This window comes from Acytostelium subglobosum (genome assembly GCF_000787575.1).
Source record: "Acytostelium subglobosum LB1 DNA, scaffold: scaffold39, whole genome shotgun sequence".
NCBI classification, from domain to species: Eukaryota; Evosea; class Eumycetozoa; order Acytosteliales; family Acytosteliaceae; genus Acytostelium; species Acytostelium subglobosum.
Genome location: NW_012236494.1, coordinates 68,697 through 86,467, shown reverse-complemented (window position 1 = coordinate 86,467; position 17,771 = coordinate 68,697). Strand labels below are relative to the sequence as shown.

Sequence of the window (17,771 nt, the reverse complement as noted above, 5' to 3'; positions counted from 1 at the left end):
ATGAAKRACGAATCTATATAAACTTATTTATTTATATTTGCAACAAGTAACAATGAAAAATTTGTGTGGGTCTGACTTTATGTCTCTCACCTGAGAGGGAAGAGCTTAAGGTCTAAGTTGGTGTGTATTGGATACCAGTGACCAATTACCTAAGAATCTAAAAAAGATTGATTGGTCAAACTGTGAATCGGTTGGTAATTATTATAAAATTAATTTGCAAAATGGATCAATTGTTGACCACAACAAAACCATACATTTTGATATGTCATTCTGATTGATCAAACAAATCAGTCAATTACGGATACACTCAAAGACGCACATACATAGATACATACAAATAACAGTTAATAATTATGACACTGTCACCTGTTCTATCTCGTTGGCATCCGTCTCTTGATAGTAAGTAATAACATATCAATCAATCAATCATTTCGGTACCATTGTTGGTACCATCTTGTATATAATTCAAACTCTGTTGTGGACGTACTACTACTATTACCTACCCTTCACTTAAAGCGAATGACGATAATCACTCTATTTATTATTGTTGCAACAAATAGTTTGTTGCACAACTCTGTGATTGATTGATTGTATAAACAACGACGATCACTTATCAATATCATCTTTAAATCGTCGCTCAATGGCATCCATCGACTTGTCAACAGACCACCACATTGCCACCAATCTCGTCGTGGTTATATATTTATAGACACTACCAATCACACTCACACACAGACGTGCCAATCAATCAATCAAACAGCACACTAAACACACACTCAATCACGACCACGTGATGTCGTTGAAACAATCAAACAAACAACTAACAAACCCACCCAACCAATCATATTCCAAAAATGATACATAAGTAGGAAGAGGTACCATTAGTACTAATGAAGCTGAAGGTTACGACCTAATTCAACAACCAACATCATCCAACATCAACAACAACATTGGTTGTAGCAGCGGAAACAGCAACAACAGCAGCAGCGGTAGCAGCGGAAACATCAGCAAGACATCATCATTTTCATCATTATCATTTATCAAGGATAGGTGTCAATTTCAAAATAGCCTACACCATCTCTTGACATATAACACTGTTGGCACCAGTCATCAATCAACGACCAACCTAATAAGCGGCGACTTCTGTTACAATAATCAACAACTTTCCAATCACATAAACACTGATACATCAACAACAACAGAGGTATATGGACAAGCAGCAACATCAACAACAACAACTTTAGAGGAATTGGATAACAAACTAAAGAAGTACCAATCAAAGGCACAACTTGTTCCCAACAACATATCATTGTTCACAAAGGAACGCTACACACTAAGCCTCGCTGCGACACAATCATATCCAAAGTACTGTCAATCAAACATCGACACTGAATCATCATCATTATCATCAACATCATCAACATCATCAACAACAACATCAACAACTTCAACTTCATTGACAATGGGTGTACCGAATGTACATCAATGCACTGGCTTTGAACAGAACCCTTGGAAGCCGGCAATGTGTCGGCTATGCTTCACTGCAAAGGAATTTCACTTGAAGTCAAATGGACCATCGTACAGGTCCACATCATCATCATCATCGTCTGGAGGTGTTGTTGCCACACCTCCAACACCAGCGCCATCACCATTCCCATTCAAGACGACTACGACTACAACAACGACAACTACGACCACAAGACAATGGATACCATCACCGTCATCATTCAATGGAGCACGAACATTACAATCACCAATTCTAAAGAAGTCTGTGGCTGTGACTCCACCATCTACACCGCCACCTAAACAATCAACATCATCATCATCCACCAATGGAACGCCTTACTCACTGAAACGTCATTCGGCAACATTACCATCGCCACTGAGTAGTAACAAGTCAACGAACGCTACACCAATGTCACAATCACCATCAATGCTGCGACCAGTTCAACATACACCTCCAACTCAATCAAGTCCATACTCATATACTGTACAAAAGACAACACTGCCTAGCAGCAACAAACCAACCGATCTATATACTTCCACGCCAACAAAGACAAACTGTTCACCAGCAGTGCCATTCTCACTGCTTAAACGATCCGGTCCAGCACAACGGACTGCATCGCTTGTATCAAACCCATCATGTATATACAATAWTCAACTATCTCAAGGCAACACCAACATCATCACCATCAAAGACACCAATTGATGGAGTCCATACGCACAACGCCAAGCCAMCACACCTTCCATCTGATACCACCTCAAACCAAACCATCTCCACAACGACCTGTACGTGTTGCCCAACTCCAACCAGCACTCAAGAAGACTTCAATGACCACCACAACGACAACTACCTCATCCTCATCCTCATCAGGGGACACGATCACTGGCAACATGCTGATACCTCCAACAAAGAGCAAACGATCATCATTGTCAATCACTATATCAACTCATACATCGTCGGCGGCGGCCAACAATGATGAGAGTATAACAACATCATCATCGTCAACTTCTACGTCTATATTGGCCAAGGAGACATCGTCAGATTCACTTCTCACTACGACCACGACCACAACAACGTCATCATCAGTTGTTCCTGCTACTCCTGTTAGTGTCCTGTTGGAACAACAACCAGCCATCAAGATCACCAGCGGCACAACTATGACCACAACAACAACACGTATACCAAAGCTCAATTTACTCACATTGTCTTTGAACAAACAACCCGTGGAAGACAAGTTGGAAGTGGATCAAGTTGATCAGGAAGATGACGATGACGACCCATTCAAGGACTTTGATGATCTTACTGATTTGCCACAGACCATCACAACAACGACAATCTCCACAACTTTGGAGGAGGGCAAGACAGAGACATCCACATCGTCCACGACCACCGTACTGAGGTCACCGCGTACCACTGGTGCATCTCTGTCCGTACCAGTCAACAAGATTGCCAACAGACGTTCAATCTCGCCAAGGACAGCCTACAAGCGTCAACAAAAGATGGACGCCTACAAAGAGACGGACGACGAATGGGACCAGGGCATGGACATAACCGAGCTGGAACAGGCGGATCGCACCAAAGACTTTAGTTATTGCTCCAACAAGATCATGGAGATTGCCAGTGTTCGCGAGGAGGCACAACGCCAATCGATATACTTTGGCGGATGTATACATCCCAAGGCGTTCGAAGCATTCAAGGAGATACTCACTGCCAAGGAGACACAAATCCAACGAGCAGTCACAGCCAACAAGATTGACGAGAAGGATTGTTCAATGTTGTTGGATCACCTCAACTCTGTCAAGGACCTACTTGATCGATTGTTGGTAGGTGGTGGCGGCAGTAGTGGACATGGAGTATTGTTATAATACCATAATACCATCAAATATATATTATTTATACCCTTTCTGTACATTATTACTTAATATTTAGTACTTTTAATGATGATTGTTTGATAATATAATGTAGTAATGTTGTCCATTGATTGTATACACGCGCATGAAAGGTTCATGAACGCGCACTACTATCTCTGGCAGGCATGGTGGTGATGGTCATTCCAGGTAATGATACTGGCAGGTTTACTTTGATGAAAGGTACTCCCAGTTGTTGATCATCATCTTCTGCAGAGCAAACAAGGCTTGCTTCTTCACCTCCTCGTTTGGATTGGTCATCAACTTCATAATGTCGGTCTTGATTCCAAGTGTCTCGATGATACTATATTGTTTGATTGTTAGGATTGGATTGATTGGATATTGTGTGGAATTTGATCACTTACATCTTTCCACGTGGATGGAAACGGACAAACTCTCCAAGGTCGTGACAGGCGATCGAAATGTGGAGAGGATTGTCGGACTTTTGTAGTATAAGGTGCAAAAACTTGAGTACATTGTGAGAGTTCTCCTCGAAGCGGACGGCATTCTCCTTCCAGAACTTCTCGGACTTGTGCACTGGCGACCACTCCAACTCCTTGGACAACACCTCTGCTCTATATTTATCGAATGAACTGTTTGTTGTTTGATGATCGGTTGTTAGTATAGTTGATCAAACATGGAAACCTGGAACTTCATCATCATCATCCAATCTCTTACCTCATTCTAGCGATATCCTGTGACAATGTCTCAGACAGGGTTGAGATATCGTCGACAATGTCTTGATCTCCCCACTTCTTGTTGCTAAGGAAGTTCAACATGCGGACGAATCCACACTCGATCATCTCTTCATTGTTGTCACCATGTCCAAGCAAGTTCTAAATGATTTGTTGATTGATTGGATAGAGTGAGTGAGTTGGACATATGAGACTTGTTGTATATCCTTATCCTTACTCTGAGGGATGAGATGGCCAAACGAACGATCTTCTCCTTGGTGATGGCCTTGATGATTGACACGAGGTTGGAGATGACGTGCTTGCCAGAGACCCACTTGACGAACGACTCGTTGTAGGACAGCAACCAAAATGCATATAAGGCCTCATAGAGCAATGAGAGCACTGGAGTGGAGGATGTCGATTGAACTGACAGGATGTCTGTCAAGCTATTGTTGAATGAATGAACGAGTAAGTGAGTAAGATTTTCATCATTCATCGATCTACAAGTTAGTCTACTACTACATACTGCTCTGGTCCATTGAGAGAGATAAAGAGTACTCTGTTGTCTTCTTTCAAAAAGAATGGCTGCAGGGCGATCAAGGCGACCTCGACCTCGCGGGACTCTGTCTTGCGCAGCAGTGGCAGTGTCCAGTTGACAAAGCGCTCCAGATCCTTCTTCTGTGGCGCGGTGACCGACATCAAGTTACCCATGATTCTACCAGTGAGCAAATTGACGTAAGCATTGTTATCCTCACGGCCAGTCATTCTAAAGAATGTCATCAGTGGGTACTCTGGGTCGTCCTCCTTTGACAACTTGGCAAACTGAGCCAATGCCTTTGGTTCAACTATAGTTGTTTGTTTAACATAATTGTTGTGTTGGTAACTGTACTCTGTATCATCCATCAATCAATCCTTTAGTCGACTTACTGCTAATGATCTCGTTGATCAAGTATAGGACATATTGAACGGTCTCCAAATCAGCGACCTTGTTCAAAAAGTCAACAAAGAATCTAGACAATCTCTCTCCCTCCTATAATATCCAAAGTTAACAAGCAGTCATTGTGTAAGTATATCATCTCTATCTCTTCTCTTCATCTCTCCTCGCACATTCACTCAACTTCACGGATGTGAAGTGTGAATAATGAATGAATGAAAGTGAATGAACTTTGAACACTTTACATTCAAAAAGATAGCTCTCTTCTCTGGCTCTGGCTTCTTATCGTATTTGTCAATGAGCTCGTACTCCTCTGTTGTGATGAAGCCTGAGCGACAATGTCTTGACCATGGTACTTGACGACCGGCAACCTTCTCGCGGAAGTTTGCTTCGGCAGACTTTATACCATTGGCAGTGTGGTTTTGGAAGTCCTCTTCGAATCTCATTCTATCCTGTTATTGTCTGTATATGAAAATAAAGAATAAGATATATATATATATATATATATTATAAATAACAAATAAGATGTAATGTGATGTGTCAAACAAACAAGTCGAGGAGGGCAAGGGTTGATTGAACAAATGCACGACTCTTTCAGATGTTATGTTATGATATCAATGATGCCCTGGATACATTGACACTGTGATCGTCAAACACACACGATACCCCGCTCACACAAACAGGATGCATGATCATTTTAGTTTTGTTTTAATTTATTATTTTTAATTTTAGACATTTCAAAGGAAAGAATCTCACGCACACTCACTCAACTGAACTGGGCAAAAGTGAAGAGTGGGAGCAAGACATGCATAGCCTGGTTGAGTTGGCTTGCTTGGTTGACAAGTTAGGCAGCCCTGGCAGTGAATGAATGACACGCACTCGATAGAATATGTTCAAGAACAGATAACATTTATTACAAAACTAGACTACTAGACTGACTAACTATTGGAGGTTGGGATGTCGTTGACTATTGGTCATTTGACTGGGAGAATATGGATGATGTCTTAGACTAGGTGATGTTGGTTTGCTCGATGATGATGAAGATGGTGATGATGTAATGTTAATGTTTGGTGAAAGATCTTGAGGTGACGAATACTGTTGTTGTTGTTGTTGTTGTTGTTGATGTTGTTGATGTTGTTGAGGTGGATATAATGTATTATGTTGTTGTTGAAGATGTTGGATGTTTGGTTGTTGGAAATAGGATGATGTGGATGCGGACATCTGTTGCATGTCCATTGGTGAAAGGTGTGTCGGTGCATTGATCGATGTGTTGATGTTGATGTTGTTGCAAGATGATGAGATCATCTGGCTCTGAAGAGGAAGAGGAGTTTGTTGTTGTTGGAAAATTGTGTTGTTAAAGAGTTGCTGCTGTTGATGTTGCTGCTGCTGAGGTTGCTGTTGCTGTTGAGGAATGTAGTATAATGGCTGTGACATGAGTTGGCTGCCAGGTGGAGGGACTGACTCCATGGTGACCACGGGTGTGGGGACATTGCCAATCGGCTCGGCATAGCAGTCGCCAATCAAACCACCCTCACCCTTGAGGTCGGGCAGGCCCACCGAGGTGGTAGTGGTAGTCGTTGTGATGGTGGACGTCGTGATCATGTTGTTGTGTGGCACGCCAACACCGGGTGGCGATCCGCTGGCACTCTGGTTGCCAAGGTATGCGTTGGCCGCGGCGCAGGAACTGGTGTCCACCACCTTAACGGGTGCGGCTGGCACGGCAATCGCCACGGTCGATGATGATGATGGAGTATACTGGTAGTCGCCATTCATATTGAACAGACTCTGGTAGGGTGTTGTGTGATGATATAATGTAGTTGTGGCGGCTGATGGAGACGATTGCTTGGTGGTCGTGGTCATTGTGGTGGTTGTAGTTGTGGTCGTGCAGTCCTCGATGTACTCGGACGATGGGTTGGACTCTGGCGAAGAGTCGTTGTGCTCCGCTGGCGAGCTTGGTGACTTGAAATCAGCGTTCTCCCTGGCCATCATCATCTCCTCCTTGGTCATGTTGTGGCCGCCCTCAGCAGACTCCTTGTCGCCGGCAGTGGCAGCGTGGTGGCCGGTGGTCTGGGACTCGGTCTGCTCCTTGGATGCGTAGACATAGTCTGGCGCATCGGGATTCTCGCCTGGCAGAAATATATCGTTGGTGGTGAATCTGTTGGACATGAGCAGGTTCCTCAGCTTCTGGTCGGACTGGCGCAGCTTCTCCAGGTTCTTGACCAATGCGCTCCTCTTTATGTGTAGTGTGTGGCGTCTATAAGTCGAGCCCTGGCAGTCCCTTGTAAAGTCTGCGCTTGGTCCCCACATAGTATTCTTCTTTGGCTGTGGATTGATCTCCTTGTAGAACTTTGGTGGCTTTGATATCTCCACTGTCATAGTCACTGACTCATCATTCAAACTCTCGACACTACATTCCATGATTGATTGAGTGTTAGTGGAATGGCTCCATCGACCGACTGATTGAGGGAAATGAATGTACTTACACCATGGCAGTGATGTCTGTGAAGCAGATGACTATCTTGCTCTTGAGTGTACCTCGGAATAGTTCCCAGACGATCTGCTTCTTGGTGAAGTAGAACTTGACGGTGATCTCGGTGGGCAAAGTGGCGGATACCTCCCACTTGCCAATGATCAACTTGGAGGCAGGGAAGTTGGCTGGCTTTAACTTGAGGTCTGAAAGACTGAATGGTGAGCCCTCCAGCAAATCTCTATATATTGGTGTCGATGGTATGCCCACGCCATCATATCCTCCCACCCATCCACCTTGTTGGACTGCATAAGGATGTGGTTGGTAATAGTATCCTTGTGGATATCCTGCGTACATATCTAAATATTTGATTGATTGAGTGTTAGTATGAGGCTGGAATGGTTCCAATCATTTCCTTTTTTGGAAATACATACCTGGCGAAGCAAATGGAATTGGGACGTAGTTGATCATTGGAGAGTCTTGAGCACGGAAGGATGATGGATCCATTTGGTATGTGAATGGGGGTGATTGTGGAGTGCCCGATGAGGTTGGTGTGGACAGGGAGTAGACTGGCGAGTGTGCTGGAGACATTGGCGGTGTGTGGAAGTAGCCTGGCATGACGTGGCCAGGTGCCATCACTGCGGATGGACCTTGACTCTTGCTCAGGATCTTCTGTCTGATCAATTGTGATGTGGATGGCGGTGACATCATAGGCATCGGTGCCAAATAAGGACTGCCCATCGTCATCTGTGGAGACTGTTGCTGTGGAACACTCTGATGCATCATTTGTTGTTGTTGTTGTTGTTGCTGGTGTTGCTGGTGTTGGTGCTGACCTTGTGGCAGCTGTACTCCAAGTTGATATCTAGGATGTTGTTGCTGTTGTTGCTCCATACTGGCAATATTATTATTTGTGTGTTGTTGGTTTGGAGATAAATTGGAGGAAGGCATTTGATTTGACATATTGCCTTTTATATTATTCTGGATTGATGGGTTGATTGATTGATTGAGTGAGTATGAGTGTGTTACAGATACATGTATGATTGAGTAAGATACTCACAATTTGTTAAAGATTGCTTACAACTAACTAGTTACTAATCAATTGAATGATGAGTTGAACCGGTGTTGTTTGGAAATGCAATGTTTGGAAAAGGAAGGAAGAATGGTTGGTTGGGAAAAAAGGGGGGTGTGATGCGGTACGTGTTGGTTGGTCCTGTGGCCCTAATCAATCTTTAAAAAAATAATGATTGATGAAACGTCACATTGATTGATTGTTTGAATTATAGAAAGAGAAATAAAGAGAGAATTTAGAGTTAGTTAAGGTCCTTGTAATATAACATGAATTGATTGATTGATTGATTGATGTATTATGATGTTGATGAGGGAAGGAAGGAGTTGTTTGAAACGATTTACATTATGGGAATGATGTGTTTGAGTGTGTGAGTAAATGAATGAGTTGTCTCAATGTTGGAAAAATGAGAAACTCCATCAATGGGTGGTTTCCAAACACTATCTGATCAATCAATCACTATGAGTGACAACGATCAGACGTGGACAATTAATGACTCAACATTATGAGTTATTGGTCGAATATATATAACAACAATAATAATGTGATTGATGGTGATGATATAGTGAGTGGACCATGACTTACCTTTGTATGAATGGATGTGGAATAAGTATACACACATACACAATGGCAGACAGATATAATAAATAATGATGTAATTAATAATTACAATGACAGATTTGACAACAATGACAACTGGAGAATGAATGTCCTTTGCCTTAGTTTGGTGGTAGTGCTGGTTGATTGATTGATTGGTTCGATGATGTCGACGGGTCATTCATTCAGTCAGAAGTTGCTTGCATGCATCACTTCTTTGATCGATGTCCTTTGTGGATGGTGTGAGCGACACAGCACCCATGGTGATGCACACAGGGGGTGTCCTGTTTTTTGAAAAAGACTCTGTGAGCACCACAGAGCATCGGAACCATCACCCATCACCAGTCATTCATGGAGTATGTGTGTGATTGTGAGTGTGAAGTGAGTGGGTGAAACAGTGTGTGTGTTTTGATCAGAGAGCCCAATGTGTGGTCCTTCAATGAATTGGACCTCTTTGTGTTTGTGGTGGTGGTGTGTATGTGATGAGTTCAAAATTGAATGGTGAACATGTGGAGAGCACAAGAGCATAGGGCATGGTCTTTGAATCGACAAATTAGGTAATGCTGTGCAACATCTGATCAGATGTCGATTGATTGGACTGAAGACGACCGATCACCTCATGATTGTTAAAAGAAACGAGTAAAGTATAGTGTGTGTTCCGATGTAAGATCGAAGGGTCGAAAGGTCGTGTGAATTGAATTGAGTTGACGAGTCGTATATTTCGGACTTGGCATGACACGTAAGAGACCCAATGTCCCTGGTCTATTCAAATAACAATCGTTCGTTCTTTCGTTCATTCGTTTGATGTATATATTATAATGTTTACCATTAATGTTATTGGGGATAATGGAGGCCTTACTTGTGTTTGATTGACAATGGATTGTGTCAACCTTGATTGACTGATTGATTAATTGATTGGCTGAAGTTAAAGATGTAATGGTTGTATTGGGCTTTATAACAAATAGATCGGTCGATTCAAAAGGTTGTAGATAGAATAGATGGATGAATAATAGTTGGAAAGGTATTTAGAATATAGTTAATCATAAATGATAACTGCCAGGTATGATGTATGAATGTACTAATATGTGAAGGGTAAATATGTTGTAGGTGTGTGGTAGTAGTTGTGGATGTTGTGGAAGTTGTTGTCAAACATGTAAGTGAATATTTGTGTATGTGTGTATGTGATTGAAGATCATTAACATTAAGTTCACCTACCTTCAGGTCATATCATGTAAGTAATCTTGTTAACTAACAAACAACCTTGTTGTGTGACATTAGATAATATCTTCTGAACAAACAACAAACAAAGGGATATACTACCAAAAGGTTAGTTGTAACAGATGGAACTTGGCTTTTTGGAATGGGTGTGTGACCATGCATGGTTGGTTGTCAACTAGTTGACAAGGTGGACAACGGTGGTGGATGTTGTCGTGATGCAAGGTGTCAACAATCAATGTACAAGAGCATAACAAGTGCATTTGTCATGACGTGGATGTGGAATACGTGTGAGTATAACAGACACGGTCCATGTTGATCCGATCACCTATTCCTCTCTCTTGTCCATTGTCCATCCTTGTCCTGTGTGTGTTGTGCTTCTCTGTCTGTGCTTGCGAGCAGTGCATTCGAATTCGAAAATGAAAATGAACATGTGTTCAACGAGAGTGTCTCACAAACCTTTGCCAAAGTCAAGGAATAAAAATTTGTGTTGTGTCAAACACAGCACAACACAAGACCAAGCTGTGTTTTGCACACAACTACACTCAACAATCCCAGAGTGATTCGATGATGGCTAGACATACACATAATGCTTAACCCGAGACCCAAGCTGTAGAACTAATTAATGGTTGTCCTACACTTCCGAGGACATTTGCTAACCTTCAACTTACTGATCACAGCTGGCTGAATGAATGAATGTATGAATGACTTGACTTACGTGATCGATGAGACCATGATCGCCCTTGCCGGAATTGACACAGGACAGGACAAGACAGAACATTCGTACATAGCATATTGAATAGACTTTGAGTCAATCTACAATCTGTTTGAAAAAGGGGTACCTTGTCAACACTGGAATTTATTTAAACAACGTCTAGTGTATCCTGTAATTGGATACAGACGGCCTCAGGCTTGGCTTCAACATTGACAAGAAAAGGGGGATGATGCCTACTACTACTGGGGTTGATTTAGAGCTGACCACAGTCGGAGATGAGGATCTTCTCGGCGGTCTTTCCAGACTGGGAGCCCTTGCTCTCCATAGCCTTGACGACGTTCATACCCTCGATGACCTTTCCAAAGACGGTGTGCTTGTTATCCAACCAGGCGCACTCGACGGTGGTGATGAAGAACTGGGAACCGTTGGTGTTTGGACCAGCGTTGGCCATGGACAAGAGACCTGGGGTGGTGTGTCTCAACTTGAAGTTCTCGTCGTTGAACTTCTCACCGTAGATGGACTCACCACCGGTGCCGTTGCCCTTGGTGAAGTCACCTCCCTGGATCATGAAGTTGGGGATAATTCTGTGGAAGACACATCCTTTGTAGTGGAGTGGCTTGCCAGACTTGCCGACACCCTTCTCACCAGTGCAGAGAGATCTGAAGTTCTCAGCGGTCTTTGGGACGACATCAGCGTGCAGCTAATAATAATAACAATAACAATAATAATAATATTAGTAAGTATGTTTGTTTCGATGTTGTTATTGGATGTTGTTGATGTTGTTGATCATACCTCAAAGATGATACGTCCGAGGTTCTTTCCGTTGGACTCAATATCGAAGAAGACTCTTGGGTTGGCCATTGTGTGTATTAATTAACTGTTTATGTTTAGATAATATATGCTCTGTGAGAGGATGAAGTGTTTAGTGAAGTATGAGTTGAGTGAACTTGAACGGAACGAGCTAGCTGGTGTTGTTTCAGATTGAGTGGGGGTCATGTGAACTTGATGTTGGGGTATCATTCATTACATTTTGAATTAAAATAAAATAAAATAAAGAAAATAATGGGGTAAACCACAAGATCTCTTCCGAAGTTCATTCAAAACGTCATCCCAACAAATAAATAAGTTAAAGATACAGATAATATATTATCTAATGAGTAGTATTATAATAATAATGAGAGTAAATAATTTAAAAATGATTATATTTTGAATAAAAAAAACAAAACAAATCAAAAATATAGTTTGGTTGAGAAACGAACGAAAGTTTGGTTGGTTGATCATTCAAACAAACACTTATTATCTTTAATCTTTATAAACATAAATATATATATTAACATTTATAATGTCAGCAACATCAATAGCAATTAAACAGAAGGACTTACCTGTGAAGGACCAGAAGAAGCTGATTATTATATTGGAGCATGCTACGTTGGAGACTGTTAAGGTCAAGGACAACTATCAATTGCTAAACTGTGATGACCATGCTGACTTTTTAAAGAAGTTCAAGAGAGAGGCATCAGAGGCACGTCCAGATATCCTTCATCAATGTCTATTGGCATTGTTTGACAGTCCCCTCAACAAGGCTGGTCTGCTCCAATGTTACATTAGAACGACAAAGAACGTATTGATCGAAGTACATCCACAGACAAGAATACCAAGAACATTCCACAGGTTTGCTGGTTTGATGGGTATGTTTACATCGCGCGGCACTCATTCACTCATTCATACTTACTCGTTCAAACAATCAAACAATCAATCAACATAGTGCAACTACTGAATAAACTGAGTATTAGAGCAACAAATGGACCTGACAAGTTGTTCAAGGTCATCAAGAACCCAGTCACAGACTTCCTCCCACCAGGATGCAAGGTGTTCCGTATGTGTCATCATCGTCATCACCAACTCCAACAATACGTGATACTAATCAATCAATCAAACAATCAGTGGCATCATTCTCTGCTACAAAGTGTGTAGATCTGTTTGATTGGGTACCTGAGCAGTTTGGTTACGCCCCACTGCCAGTCATCCCAGTCAGTGCAGAGCCTGAGAACCAGGAGGATAATGATAACGAGGTGCGCAGTGCAGGTGACAGCTACATAGAGGGCATCGATAATGTAAAGGGCAGCAGCGAGCAAGACGATCAATCATCAAAGAAGAGAAAGGCAACAACATCCACCACATCAACTACATCAACAACAGGCAAGGGCAAGAAACTAAAGATAGACAACAAGTTGAATGGTCTTCAGCAATGCGCCATTGTCATTGGGGCCATGTCCACCGGCTCGGTCAAGATCGACTACAACCACGAGGAGATTGCATTCTCCAACTACCCACTCAGTGCCGCTGGTGCGTGCTTCAAGTTGACAACAGTGTTCGAGAAGCAATGGGGAATACTATAAGCCACATCCTCGTTATTAAAGTAGAATGAGTGGATGACAATCAATCAGTTTATGGTACATTAGGTGTCTTGGGCCTCGAGGCTAAGGCCAAGCAAGAACTTAGACGCCATACATTATATCTGTTCGGATCACATACTTGACACCATTGGTGATGGCCGTGCTGTCATGGAGTGTACCATGAGGGAACACAATGACATGACCGGCATAGGGCACGACACTCTCCAGGACAGAGTATTGTTCCGGACCATTCTTCTTGAGGAAGCGGAAGTCACCGCCAGTGTATGATTGTGCGCCACCATCATTGAGATAGACGAGCACCGATAGCAATGACATGTGTTGGTTGTCAACATTGCGTCCGCCATCAAAGTGTGGCGGGAAGTTCTGTCCCACCTCGTAACTGATCAGTTTGAACTTGTCGGAGACACACTTGTAATGCCAATCAATGTCATCAGTTTGATCATTAATGATTGCTGCTGGTGGTCTCCTTATTATCTTTGGCAAGTATGATTCCACCCTTGATTGTAGTATCTCTGCCAGTTCTTTGGATACATTAACAGTACGCATTCCCTAATCATATTGATTGATTGAGTGAGTGAGTAAGGTTTGAATGAATGATTGAGGGATCACGTACATGATCTTTGTCATATCCACGGGTCTTCTCTGCTTGGATCTCTTTGATGTTGTTCAACATTGCTTCACATTCAATCTTGGTGAATATACCTTCCAAGAGGAATCCTTTGTTTGATTGGAATGGTATACACTTTGAATGATTGAGTGAGGCTTCATTACCTTCCTTCACCTTGGTCAATGTCTCATTGCTAAGACTAAACTCTGATGATTTATAATCCATTCTAACTACTTAATATCAATTGTTGTTCAAATGGAATGACTTGTCATGTAATCATTCTCATCACATGTCCATCCAAATGTCTAAAAATGGATGTTTGATCAATTCATTGAATTTGTTTCCAAATCATTGGATACGGTAATGGACACAAGAGAGAGGTAGACAGTTTACTGTATATTTAGTTTGGTTTGGACTTGGTTGCAATTGAGATAAAGGTAAGCTTGGTACAGAACTCATGCACTCTCTTGCTGAGTGGCTTGCCTGCTCCATGTCCAGCTTGAACATCCACGAGGATGAGTAGTGGATCAGTCTGATCGGGCTTGTTTCCACGTTGATACTGCAGCTCTGAGATGTACTTGTAGGAGTGCGCAGGGATGACACGATCGTCATGATCACCAGTGACCAACAGCACGTGTGGATACTTCTTGTTGGCATTGACATTGTGCAGTGGGGAGTACTTGATCAACGTGTCGAATTGTTCGGGCTCATCACTGCATCCATAGTCGCTGACCCAATGACGTCCGATCGTGAACTTTTGGAAGCGGAGCATGTCAAACACGCCAACATCAGCAATGCAGCATCCAAATAGTTCAGGGCGCTGATTGGTACATGCGGCCACCATCAGTCCACCATTCGAGCCACCATTGATCGTCAACTTATCCGCCGACGTATACTTCTTCTCAAACAAGTATTCCACTCCAGCTGCAATATCATCATAAGAGTTCTGTTTGTTCTTAAGACGTCCAGCATCATGCCACTTCTTTCCATACTCTCCTCTGTTTGTTTGATTGATGGATGGTGACGTGAGTATGATTGATTGATTGAACGATTGGTTGAGATCACTTACCCTCCTCTGATGTTGGCCACGACAAAGGCACCGTTGAACTTGTCGACAAAGAAGATAAGGTTGAGTGAGAAGGCTGGAGAGTAGGGGTACTCAAAGCCTCCGTAGGCAGTGAGGAAGACTGGTGCCTGTCCATTAGCAACAAAGTTCTTCTTGTGTACAACGAACATTGGTATCTTTGTGCCATCCTTTGATTGATAGAACTCTTGCTTGCATTCATAGTCTGTTGGTACAAAGTTCTCTGTTGTACCAAGGTGTGATTGGTTAGTTGGGATCATTCCACTGCATGCCAAGACACGCCACTCTAATATACATACTTATGTTTGGCTCTCTGAACACAGACATCACATCATCGTTGGTGTTGAGGTAGAATGATGTCTTGGGATAGGTGAATGATTCAAAGCTGAAGTAGATGTGTGGCGAGTCGTGTAGACCTCCAAGACTGCCAATGCATCCGGGTGCTGGCAGTGGGAGTGGTCTGATCAGCTTGCCATGGAGCTCAAACACCTCAACAACGTCTTGAACATCACGAAGGAACACTACGTACAACTTCTGGCTTGTGTAGTGAGCGTACTGATTCAGGTACTCACGCTCTTTGATCACCTCTGTGATGTTCAATGCATCGCCCTCTTTCGCCGGTAGATCGATCGTGATCACTCTATTCATTGGCGCGTTCAAGTTGGTGTGGAACCAGAACTTGCCATCAACATTGTGAAGATAGTTGTAGCTCGCGTTGAAGTTGGTGATCAACTTAATCTCCTTGAACTCAGTCTCTGTTTGGCGTGGGATGGTCGATCGTTAGTTTGTGTTGTCAACTTCCATCTCGTCACATCGCACATACCCGTCTTGTCATAGATCACTTGGTTCCAGTTTGTGATGATCGATAGGTTGCTCTCTGGATTACAATCCTTGGAGATGTGAACCATGAGGTACTTGTTGTCATTGGTGAAGTTGCCGCCAAAGAGATACTCGGGATTGGTGGTGGACTGGTAGACCAGTGTGTCCTGACTCTGTTGCTCACCAATGCGATGGTAGTACATCTTTTGGTTGATATTGCTGTCGGTCTCTGTACCCTTCTCATCGGCACTCAATTGTTTGTTCTCGGGGAAGCGAGCATAGAGGAAGCCCTGCTCCTTCTCATCAAACTCTGGATAAGAGAACTTGACCCATTCGATGGTGTCTTCGAGGATCTCGACCGGACCTCCAATGACATCGGGCACGCGCAACACCTTCAAGGTGACCCAGTCGGAGCCACCCTTTGAGTAACCGTAGGCGACCAACTTTCCCGAGCGCGAGATGGACATGCTGCTCAGAGACCATGTGCCATCAGTTGAGAACTGGTTGGGATCGAGCAGGACGGCCTCTTTGGAGGGGTCATTCGCGTCGGCCATGTAAATGATCGACTGGTTGGCAAGACCCGGGTTCTTATCAAAGAACAATCTGTCTCCTCTTCTCCTTGTCCAACCAAACTTTGCAAAGTTGATCCTCTCCATCAACTCACTCTCAAGTCTCTTTGTCAAATCACCATCCTTTGACAAGTACTCTGTTGTGACCTTGTTCTGTTGTTCGACCCATGCCTTGAATTGTCGATTGGTTGATTGATTGATTGGTGAGTGAGTGAGTGATTGAGCAGATGAGGCACTTGTGACATGCGTGCATACCTTTGTCTCATCGGATGATGGTTCCTCGAGCCAGCGATAGGGATCATTGACAACCTTTGCTGGACCAGCAGCAGACTTGAATGTGTCACTGACACTGTCATCTCTTCTTGTTACTGGATATTGTATTGTCATTCTTTATATTATATGTATTAATTAATTATCTAATTGGTAAATGAGCAACTATGTGTGAGCACTTCCTTTTTTGGTGAACTTAATCAATAGTTTAATTTAACTTTCCATTTCATTTTGAGGTTTTCCCAATCATTAATTAAAGATATCCATCGATTTAAAAGTGTATTAAATGACTATAAACACAAAGAAAAAAACGCTCCTGGAAATACCGATAAAACCGGGGAAACATGTCTTAGAGAACATCAGCTTCTGTGGCTCAGTCGGCAGAGCGTTCGGCTGTTAACCGAACGGTCGTTGGTTCGATCCCAACCAGGAGCGACCTTTTTGTAATTTTTTTTAATATAAAGAGATGTACTCTTAATATTATTGAACGTTCACTTGAGAGTATGACAGTTAGTAATTGAAGACCCACTGTCTATGAATGAACGAATCTAATATAAACTTATTTATTTATATATATAATGATTGGTGTAACCAAGAGGACATACCTTGAGAGTATGACAGTTAGTAATTGAAGACCCACTGTCTATGAATGAACGAATGAAGTGATTGAGTGCGCGAAGCGACATCAAAACACTTTGGAAAACGAATCATTCGACTCTGGAAGTTCCTCATGTTACATTTTTTTTTTTTTTGATGGAGAAAAAAAAAGGCGATGCTCCTTAACTGACGAGCCAATTTACTGGTCCCTCAATGTTCCAATAAATGATACCCAACATTCAAACTCAAAAAAAACTCAAAAAAAAAATGCTCGTTTCTTTCCACCTCTCCATAATGTGAAGATAATATTTATGTATAATAACACTAGT

The 17,771-nt window shown here is 42.6% G+C and overlaps 7 protein-coding genes across 7 annotated transcripts; 2 read left to right on the top strand and 5 right to left on the bottom strand.

Annotated features, from left to right (window-relative positions):
- Nucleotides 1-1,462: 1,462 nt before the first annotated feature.
- Nucleotides 1,463-3,369, top strand: SAMD00019534_121950 (hypothetical protein; the record flags this gene model as incomplete). The annotated part of the gene is made up of 2 exons (XM_012892571.1): nucleotides 1,463-2,144; nucleotides 2,375-3,369. The coding sequence occupies 2 exons, from the start codon at nucleotides 1,463-1,465 to the stop codon at nucleotides 3,367-3,369; spliced, it is 1,677 nt and encodes a 558-aa protein (XP_012748025.1).
- Nucleotides 3,370-3,579: 210 nt separating this feature from the next.
- On the bottom strand, nucleotides 3,580-5,465 carry SAMD00019534_121940 (hypothetical protein; the record flags this gene model as incomplete). The annotated part of the gene is made up of 7 exons (XM_012892570.1): nucleotides 3,580-3,715; nucleotides 3,777-4,004; nucleotides 4,090-4,247; nucleotides 4,324-4,531; nucleotides 4,612-4,930; nucleotides 5,013-5,115; nucleotides 5,265-5,465. The coding sequence occupies 7 exons, from the start codon at nucleotides 5,463-5,465 to the stop codon at nucleotides 3,580-3,582; spliced, it is 1,353 nt and encodes a 450-aa protein (XP_012748024.1).
- Nucleotides 5,466-5,961: 496 nt separating this feature from the next.
- Nucleotides 5,962-8,377, bottom strand: SAMD00019534_121930 (hypothetical protein; the record flags this gene model as incomplete). Its single annotated transcript, XM_012892569.1, has 3 exons — nucleotides 5,962-7,426; nucleotides 7,503-7,845; nucleotides 7,921-8,377. The coding sequence occupies 3 exons, from the start codon at nucleotides 8,375-8,377 to the stop codon at nucleotides 5,962-5,964; spliced, it is 2,265 nt and encodes a 754-aa protein (XP_012748023.1).
- A 2,955-nt stretch (nucleotides 8,378-11,332) lies between these two features.
- On the bottom strand, nucleotides 11,333-11,940 carry SAMD00019534_121920 (hypothetical protein; the record flags this gene model as incomplete). The annotated part of the gene is made up of 2 exons (XM_012892568.1): nucleotides 11,333-11,779; nucleotides 11,872-11,940. The coding sequence occupies 2 exons, from the start codon at nucleotides 11,938-11,940 to the stop codon at nucleotides 11,333-11,335; spliced, it is 516 nt and encodes a 171-aa protein (XP_012748022.1).
- Nucleotides 11,941-12,406: 466 nt separating this feature from the next.
- SAMD00019534_121910 (hypothetical protein) lies at nucleotides 12,407-13,478 on the top strand (the record flags this gene model as incomplete). Its single annotated transcript, XM_012892567.1, has 3 exons — nucleotides 12,407-12,767; nucleotides 12,845-12,955; nucleotides 13,024-13,478. Coding segments are annotated over 3 exons (927 nt in total), but the record flags the coding sequence as incomplete, so codon positions are not given.
- A 99-nt stretch (nucleotides 13,479-13,577) lies between these two features.
- SAMD00019534_121900 (hypothetical protein) lies at nucleotides 13,578-14,328 on the bottom strand (the record flags this gene model as incomplete). The annotated part of the gene is made up of 2 exons (XM_012892566.1): nucleotides 13,578-14,045; nucleotides 14,110-14,328. 2 exons carry the CDS (start codon nucleotides 14,326-14,328, stop codon nucleotides 13,578-13,580), a joined length of 687 nt encoding a protein of 228 aa, XP_012748020.1.
- A 175-nt stretch (nucleotides 14,329-14,503) lies between these two features.
- Nucleotides 14,504-16,962, bottom strand: SAMD00019534_121890 (hypothetical protein; the record flags this gene model as incomplete). Its single annotated transcript, XM_012892565.1, has 5 exons — nucleotides 14,504-15,101; nucleotides 15,173-15,410; nucleotides 15,487-15,942; nucleotides 16,011-16,746; nucleotides 16,831-16,962. 5 exons carry the CDS (start codon nucleotides 16,960-16,962, stop codon nucleotides 14,504-14,506), a joined length of 2,160 nt encoding a protein of 719 aa, XP_012748019.1.
- Nucleotides 16,963-17,771: the final 809 nt, after the last annotated feature.